The sequence below is a fragment of the Dysidea avara genome, chromosome 3 (genome assembly GCF_963678975.1).
Source record: "Dysidea avara chromosome 3, odDysAvar1.4, whole genome shotgun sequence".
NCBI classification, from domain to species: domain Eukaryota; kingdom Metazoa; phylum Porifera; class Demospongiae; order Dictyoceratida; family Dysideidae; genus Dysidea; species Dysidea avara.
In genome coordinates, this window is record NC_089274.1 from 41,141,425 (window position 1) to 41,151,139 (window position 9,715).

Here is a 9,715-nt window from a genome sequence, read left to right on the forward strand (position 1 = left end):
TGCCCCCGCCTTAACCAGCTCAATGATGAAACAAAGATAAATTGATTTGAAATCATAAAATTTAGTCGATGGCTAGCTAGCTACAATAAAACAAATTTAGCCTAATTTAAGTTCTGCCCCCCCCCCTCAATTTCTGAAAAACTCGGATTGCCTTCCCTGAATTTATTTTCTAGAAAAATCCCTGCTATATTATTCACAAGAACTAAAATGTCACAGATACACAGTAGGTCCCCACATTTTAGATCGCCAGTGACTTGTGTCTGTGTAGTAACTTTCTATAGGGTCACCATAAACCTTATTCATATATGACTTTCATCACAAAGTAATTACTAGCAAACATTTCTTAAGTGAAATCTTGGGCTTGTCCAGCTGATTCACAAATTGAAAATCTGAGACTACAATTATACTGTACATGTCTTTGTGTTTTTGTGTGTGTGTGCACGCGTGCGTGCGTGTGCGTGTGTGTGTGTGTGTGTGTGTGTGTGTGTGTGTGTGTGTGTGTGTGTGAGAGAGAGAGAGAGAGTAGACAGTACTTTCAGAACTCCTTGTGGTTACTGATTGGCAAAGCACTAACATTCTTAGACTTGCTAATAAGCAATACCCCCAGGTAATGTTGCTCTTGGCTACATTATATACCATATAGTGGGTTATTTTTGAAGAACAAAATTTCAAACAAGAGCCGAAAATTTAAATTTCGGAGAATTTAAATTCGAACAGCTACAATATTACGAAAATAAATTCCTCAGTCTTCGTATAGATCTGGCTCACGTGTGCTACATCACGTGTATGCAGCTAGCTCAGTGCAATTGAGGCTTCACGCTGCAATGTCTTTCACAGTGCAGTCGGTGATACGAGGATATCATGAATACAAGGATATGTGGATTGCTGTGATTGGTGAGGAATTGTCGTGTAAGCGAGAACCTACCAACAGAGAAGATCGATTTGCTGTAGCAGTTACCAAAGATTCTAGTATTGTGGGGCACGTACCTAGAAAAATATCAGCTATTTGTTCCTTGTTTCTGCGGCAGTCTGGCAAGATCAGCTGTTGTGTCACTGGACCAAGACAGTACTCTAGTGATTTACCACAAGGGGGACTCGAAATTCCCTGCACGCTAAAATTTACTCGTGCCAAAGACCTCGATCACCTGGAAAAGTTAAGAAGCTAATCGAACATGCTCTTTCCTTCGTGATTGACGAATTTAGTCATCATGGGGGGTTTCTTGATAGAGTAAAGAGAGAAGTCACAGATGATAGCTGTGAAGAAGCCTCGGAAGAAGCACTAATCGGTGATGGTGGTGATAGTAATAACGATGGCAATGATTTGGTGATAATGATGAGTCTGTTTGCAGTGCCAGTAACAATGCGGTTGACTTAACAATGGGCAGTGATGCACCTAGTGTGTTTCCAAGCGATGAAAACGATGCAGACTGGTGTAGATTTGGAGGATTTCGTTTAACACAGCAAAACAAGTACGATATTCTTAGGGGAGACAAATTAAATGATCTGGTCATCAACTTTGTTCAAAAGTTGCTGAAGAAACAGTTTCCATTTGTGAAGGGGTTACAGTCTACATTACTGCAAAGCAAGCCACTGAAACCATCAGATAACAGCTTTACTTCCTGTTTACAAGTTATCCATTGCCGTAATGATCACTGGATGGTTACTTTGACTATGCACAGTGGTCCAACTGCAAAGGTGCAAATTTATGATTCCCTGTTTGACACCATAGATAGTCAAACAAAAACTGTTATATCTAATCTGTTTGGATCAGCTGCTAACCCCAAAATAATAGTTGTTCCTAGGCAAGCTGGCATCAAAGATTGTGGTGTTTTTGCATTAGCTAATCTGATAACTCTCTGTTTCAGAATGAATCCTGCCGATACCCATTTTAAGCAAGATTTAATGAGGCTACACCTTGTTCAGTGCATGGAAAGTAGTACTTGTACACCATTTCCATTGACGAAAGAACTTCCACATTATTAGGCAACTTTCTGATGGTGTAAACCACTTGGTATTGTTATTATTGTGATTTCATCTACATTTTTGCAAAATAAGTTTATCTTAATTATAGTACCAAAGTATGCGTGCAGAGACAATTATATGATTTAAAGACTATGCCACAATCAATAAGCACACCATAATCAAGTCAAGTGTAATGCACTGTCAGACAATTATAGTGACAGAAGGTAAAGGTTGCATTTGCCTTATCTTAGTTGCTAGGAGTGGTACATTCTTACAGTGCAAAAGTATTGTAGGAGAGGAGATGAATACACTATAGGCTTGTAATTAATTGCAGAAATTTCCCTTGTACATGTAATCAGTGATCAGTTAATTATAAGACACAGTTCAAATAATAAACTTGAGAATAGAATTAACAATATGTGGGTATAAAACAGTCAGGCATATATTTATACACACACTCAGGTTGTAAAAGAGTTTAGCTATAGTCTATAATGCAAAGGTACATCATTTGTAAAAAACTACAAAACTTTGCTAATTATATCAGTTATGCCTGTAGCTTTGAAGCCGTTCTTCACCTTGGAATCTTTCCCCTCGATGTAATTGTAGGCACCAACAAGCCAACCAGCTCCCAGCGGTTTCATTGTGGACATTCTCAGATCAACAGGCACGACATTGCCCAATTAACCATAGCCTTTCTTGACCTCCTCTGAATACCACTTTTGAAATTTGTCCCATAAAAAGTCCTTCACTAGTTTGTTTATGTTCAGGTCCATAGGCTGAAGGAGGTCTGTACAATTTGGAGGAACTTTTACAACTTGTATGTTGTTGGAATCTAACATGTTGTAAAGGTCGTCTGTTACCTGGCTTTTAAATTCATCGAAAATGACTAATGCAGTCTGATTAGGTTTTCCATGTGCTTTGCGCTTCTCTGAGACATATGGCAGAATAATCTTTTCTATGTACTCTTTTGTCTTCTGCTTGTTAGAGCAATGGTTTGGTGTGAAAGTCACATTCTAGTCTTGGGGAAACACAAATCTGGGTAGACATGCTGATGTCTTGCCTTGATATATTAGCTGTAATGGAAGGAGCTCACCACTTAGTGCAGCACAAAGCACCGCAGTGATTTGCCACTTGTCGTTGACCCCTACTGCTTTGACCCTCTTTGATCCTTTAGCCTCCATTGTCCACTGCGAGCCTGGCACCACATTGATGCCAGTATGGTCCCAAGAACAGATGGCACATCTTCCATGTCAACGACAGCTTTTATATCTAGGAGGAACTGTTCTTTTAGTTCTTTAAAATGCAAAGGCTCAACTTTAGCTGATGTTGTAACTTTTCACAAAATTTATTCGTTGATGTATTGATTTAGCCCATTTTCCTTCAACAGACCTTTATTAACTTTGTTTACCATTGCTTCACCACTAGCTATAGTAACAGCAGTAGTAACAATCCCCTTCTTCTCATGAACCTCCTTGATGTAACTTATCACCTGTCGATCTAAATTTTCACCCAGCAGAGGTGGTCTTCCTCTTTTCATCTGAGGCAAACTTTTAACTTCAACATGCTTCTTCTTGCTGCCACTCTCCTTTAGCAGACGCTTCATCTCAGCCACATATTTCACTTTCCACGTACTGACGGAGCTATCTTTAATCTCTGCATGAAATTCTCTTGCATACCTTCAAATAGCTACTTGATTTTCAAAGGCGAAAGCATGCTTTGCAATCTGCGCCTGTTGAACAGGCGTTAACCTTACATAAAAACCTCGCTTGCGTTCAACTGGGTGTTCACGAGTGTGGTTCCTTGAAGAACAAGCATTGGAATAAGCATCGTTGGTGTCTCGTATAGCTTCAGGTGGTACAACTGCACACAAGGGGCCATTTGGATCAGGCAGTTGTTTATCTTGGCGTTTTACAACTCCTGCGGTGGGCTTGAAGTAGCAATATAGACTATTCATCACAGCAACTACAATCACAGCATTAAAATAGCTACAACACGGCTCCTCACACAAAGATATGGTGACATCAGCTCTCAGCGAGGCTCTCAGGCTAAAATGTTAGCCTTCAACACATGATCGAAAACGTAATTTTTAATAACATCATAACACTGATTCGCCTACGCGTTCTCTATAACAAAACTTTCGTAGAATTTATTTTCGAAGGGAATACACCATGCAAAATATTCGAAAATAAATTCCTTTCGAAAATAACCCGCTATACGGTACTAGAGGTCATTTTACCCTGGATAAAACTTGTAGGTTGTATAACAACAGAGAATAATAGGTTGCTGTCTATATTCACACTTGACCACTGATGATATTCAATTAGCAAAACCTGAGTAGAATCAAGATGAAGATCACAAACGCAGACAGCTGCTAAGTAAAGAGTATTTTGATATATGTTATGCTATGTGCCACTGTAACGAGTTTGTCTTTGAACTGGTTGAGCATCAAAGCCATGAGCAAACCACATTCCCATAATATTGCCTGGGGCTACTTCCATTTCTTGTGAACCCTTTGACCCCAAACACCACTACAGTATGTGGCTTTGGTTCTAAAAAATGAAAATTTTTTATGTAAAATATGCGTTTTTACATACAACACTTGGGCTCCTGTTAATCCATGTATGGACCACCTATTTCTCCATGGTTAGCACCACTCACTATAAATATACAACCTTCTTTATTGCTTCTATCCATTGTGACAGGTAGTGTCATCATAATTATCAACTTAGAAACTGATAAAATTCTTTCTAAGATGCGCCTTATATCATGCTTGATCATGCACAATGGTTTGGATAAAGGTTAAGAAAAATGGCTGTTAACCGCAGAGCGTGGTGTAAACAATTTACTCATAGGATATTCCATTTACGAGATATATGCTTTTGAATGCGTACATGTTGTAAGAGCCACTATAGTGGCATTTGTATTTAACAAAACACTTTTTGTATTAACTTCAGCCAAAGAATTAATTAATGCATTTCAGGAATTCTTGGAAATCTTGATCTAATTAGAAATCTTAATCTCACAATGTAATGCTGCATGTTACTGGTTGGGAATCAAAGCCAAGCGCAAACTGTGTTCCCATGATATTGCCCGCATATGCAAGTTAAATCCCAAGCGGTGCCTTTGAATGCTCAGTATCTATTTTGGTATACTTATTACCTCCATTTCTCGTTAATGCATTCCAGGGATTCTCAGAAATCATCAGATTTCTTTGATGATGAAACTTTGCTATCTCCTCACCTATATGATGGGATTAATTTTACAGATAATTTTGTCAATAATATATAAGCTGTGAACTTGTAAGCGAAGGTAGTTCATTGTTTCATTGAATGAAGAAGGTCACAGGTTAGTTTATATTGTTGTTTTGATTGATAATAGACACCTGGTGCAATGTCACACATAGCACCATCTGTTCCTCCACAAAAAGGGTCTGGTGACCATAGGAATACAATTAGACAGCTGGTTAGTTAGATTATTGCACTCCAATTTGAATAAAAGCATTGTGTTGGGGAGTGTATAAACAGTGGAATGGACTACTGGAATGGTGGAATACTGGAATGAAAGTTCATTGTCAGTTTTTACATCCAAATAAGTACAACTCCTCTCCTTAAGTAAGCAAATAAATAGGATTCCCCATTAAAGTCAGCTCATTTAGCATACTATAACTTATAACTCAATACTTTATTACTTGTCTGAAACTAACTGTCTTAATAAAGGTTCATTGTGCAATGTGGCACTGCCACAATGAACTCTTAAATTTGTTTTTCAACATAATTGTGGAAAAGGCTCATTGTAAATGCTTACAAGATAGTCCCGTTTCACTTTACCCAAAGATTTACGCTTAGGCTCCTAGGATAGTAGTAACCGCTCTGCCTTCTGTTTTGTTTTCACCCTCCAGTGCCTAACTGGTAAAGTTGATAATAAATGAATGAATAGTTCAAATGTACTTTTACAATGCGTACATGTAATCAGCTAGCTACAGTAGCTAACTTTTTATCATTTGGGAACAAGGGTTAAGTCAGGGGTCTTCTTGGTATTCCCAATAAATTGCCATTGTGCATGTTCATAACTGACTTTACAGTACAATATATTGGTAAACTTTGTCTATGGTGAGGTGAAGTATGCTAAAAGCTGACTTCAAGGGGAATCCTATTTATTTGCTTACTTAAGGGGTAGAGTTATACTTATTTGGATGTAAAAACTGATATTGAACTTTAAAAAATTCCATTCCACCATTCCAGTAGTCCATTCCACTGTTTATACACTCCCATTGTGTTGCCAAGATGATTGTTTTGTGCTAGGCATGCATTAACTGGCTAACACGGAATTTCGGCAATAGAAATGATATGGGTGTGTTTCACTAGACCCCTACTTTTTGCAAAGGGGAGGGCGGTGCCAGACTAATGCATAGCACATAGTGTGGACATATTTATGACCATCAAAGTAAGTACTTTGGTATGCTTAAAACATCGTTATGAGCTTGTTTTGTGTATCTGTACTCGGCCTGTAGTCCTCATGTTTGTGCTTATGTATCAGGGAAATCACTCATGTCCATGTTATAGTAATGTCAAGATATAGAATAGTTTATAGATCACAATACACATCATCACATTACTAATGCATGTTTATGAAACAGCTACAACAACAAAAGCTAGAGACAATATTTTATTTATTGTTGCTCATAATTGATTACAATGAAGTAGTAATAGCTACCTTGAGGTACAAGTGTTTTTGATTAATGACAATTTTTAAATTAAATTCCATAGTATCATCACGCCATGTTACAACTATTACATAATCACTGTTTTTGTTGCTTCACAGAAATAAGATCAAGATACTCTAATAGAACAGTCACAATCACTTACTCTAATACAGCAATCTAGGTACACCATAATAAAACAGCCAACTCTTGAGCACAATTCACTAATCATGTTGCTAAGTATGTACAGTACCATTAGGAAACAAACAAACCACTTATGAGTAGAAGTATTTGCTTTTATAGTTTATTCTGTTGCCTATCGTGCTGTTCATTTTAGCACATGTACGTAAGGGACAGTCCCCATTATGCAATGAGTATACTGGTATAACAGGAAACTTTGATAGAAGAATCATTTTAATGATTTTGCCAAATTTTAATCTGTCAAAAGTAAATAAGGTATATCATTTCATGATCTTAGTCAACATAGGATGATCTGTCAACTTTTCCTTCCATCAAAATTCTTGTGGTAAGTGGCCTGTAGCCAAATGAATCAGCTTAAGGAAAATCATGACATTGCCACAAACTAATTATGTGATATTCACAGGCACACTGTGAAACAAGCATGTCAGATGGTCTCTTGTTACTTGAATATCTTTATGATAGGTTGACCACCATAAGGAGACCTTATGTTGCAAATAAACACAACACAGTGATTTGGAATGCAGTTATGTAAGAACAAGTTTTCTATAAGGAGAACTGAACAAAGCAGTATTTTCATAATTATTAATGTCCATGTCATGTAATACGTATACAATCAGAGATATTTGCTTCAGTAGCTAATGTGTAATATGGCTGTGCCAGCTCTGACATTTATGAGGACTATAAACAATCCTAGAGGGGAAGGTAGGTACTAGGTAGGGTATGTGTGTACACCAGGTACTGTTTGTAAACATTACATCTGGGTATTGGTATGTTACAGGAAGAAGCTGTATTTATTTTTAAAGAGAAGCAAGCCAAAAGCGTCTCTTTGTAATTCACAGCATTTATAATGGCTTTGTGTGGTAACTCCTATGGTAGTATGGTCACCATGGTAGTCAGATATTTACTAATTGTCACTATGTTGCATGGTGATAGCCTTCAAATGACATGATACTACATAACGCACCCACACTTGTACATACACACATATACACAGATAGTGTAACCTAAACCTTACCTGTAATAATAATAGCAATCCGATTAGTCCAATAAGTACGTAGCGAAAAGTACTGAAATAATCGTAAAATACTCCTGCACAATAATCGCTGTGACCAATTGATAAACTACAGTCCAACTAAATGCACACAACATGTTAATGCACTGATTGGTGCACTAAAATGTTGCTTACTTTATTGCTAACTTCACTGCCAATATCAGGTCTTTCAAGTAATGTACGATTGAAATCTGACTCTGAAATCTACAAGTATGTACAACCATGTACCTTAACACCCATGCACATAATGTACACACATACAGCAGTTCTAAGAGATTTTGCACAACAACAAAAACAAGCGAAATCATGCGCACAAGATTTCAACCAATTCAATTATGTCCTGTTGTCATACAAGATCTATTAGTACCGCTGTACATGACAACTATACAATACGTTGTAAAATGTTCTAAAACAAATGACCCAAACCTCTCATAATGGTATTTTATAGCATATATAGCACGTTTCTATTGCATATTGTACGTACTAATTGTAATAGTTTGTACCTTTGTGTGTAGCAAGTATGTGTGTGTGACTTTGTGTTATGTGAGTATGCGAGTAAGCTCATGATGTGTGTGTGTGTGTGTGTGTGTGTGCTGACATGGCCACGATGTCTCAAATACAGATACTACTATATATATATATATATACCTACACAGCATACACACAACCTCATAATACCTCAGATGATTCCAGATGAAAGAATATTCCTGTACCAACCATTCCAATTATAGCAACAAACAGGAAAACATCAAGCTAAAAATGGAACAACTTAATCCAACCAATCAGTGTACATTACTGATAGATAAATGTAGTCATATTAAATTTACCATAGTATTCCTACAACATCTGTATAGCCAGCAATAATGTGAGTATTACCACTCTAGTTATTATATGACTTGCACCCAAACAAATTGGACTGCACCCAAATGAGTGTGTTGACTCCATGTACCAACATCCCAGCCCCACCTTACTTATATTAAGGCTAGATCGAGTGGTGCTTGTATAACACCTGTGTATAACACCTGTGTTATACTGTGTGTGATGAAACTATTAACACTATACAGTACAATAATATTATACAAGACAGTACTGCTCGTACTTACCAATATAGTTATTTTCTTTTCATAGCAAGTAGCTGATAGACATCCAAGAAGTCCTATAACATAAGTCTTAATGTAACAACTAGCTGTATGTGTCCAAATAGGATATTCGCATGTTTCTGTTATGCTTGTGACTTAATTTGTTGTGTGCTCGAATCAGTTTATTTTCACCAGTGATTTCACGTATTCTCACCTCTGTGAGAAAGTGAGAAGTTCAGGCTGTATATTAGTTTAGTTGATAGCTAATTGAGGAGGGTGCCTAGCCCATACAAACACTACTACATGCTTTGATCAAACTGGTACCTGAAAACTGTTGATAGGGCCATGCATGCCTGTGGGTGCTCAGAGTTACAACCTTCACTAAACACTGACCTGTTAGTACAGCAAAAGCTCCAAGTGATCCTAGTCCAATTACATTGTTCCATATCTGTCAACATCACAACACAATAGCATGTAACCATAGAGTTTATGATCTAGGATGCATGTAACAATTCACTTCCCACGCAACTGACCTCCTCCGTTATCAGAGATTGAAAATCATAAGTAGTCACTGCTATGAAGATACACACTCCGCACAGCGAAGCACCTGCTAGCTGTAACGAAACACGGGAGATCTAACCTCACATTGATGCATTCACCCAACTATATACGTTAGGCTGATCTTGCCACTACGACTGTACGACCATTATCTATGGTACGTAC

General features: G+C 37.6%; 1 protein-coding gene across 2 annotated transcripts in view; it reads right to left on the reverse strand.

Annotated features, from left to right (window-relative positions):
- Positions 1 to 9,715, reverse strand: part of LOC136251022 (uncharacterized) — a 34,390-nt gene that overhangs the window by 24,460 nt on the left and 215 nt on the right. For both annotated transcript variants that reach the window (XM_066043405.1, XM_066043404.1), the window contains exons 2-7: positions 9,526 to 9,606; positions 9,386 to 9,440; positions 9,017 to 9,069; positions 8,592 to 8,666; positions 8,049 to 8,117; positions 7,878 to 7,994 (exon numbers count right to left, since the gene is read on the reverse strand). In XM_066043405.1, coding sequence (XP_065899477.1) covers positions 7,878 to 7,994; positions 8,049 to 8,117; positions 8,592 to 8,666; positions 9,017 to 9,069; positions 9,386 to 9,440; positions 9,526 to 9,606 — 450 coding nt within the window. The remainder of the gene's footprint in view (positions 1 to 7,877; positions 7,995 to 8,048; positions 8,118 to 8,591; positions 8,667 to 9,016; positions 9,070 to 9,385; positions 9,441 to 9,525; positions 9,607 to 9,715) is intronic.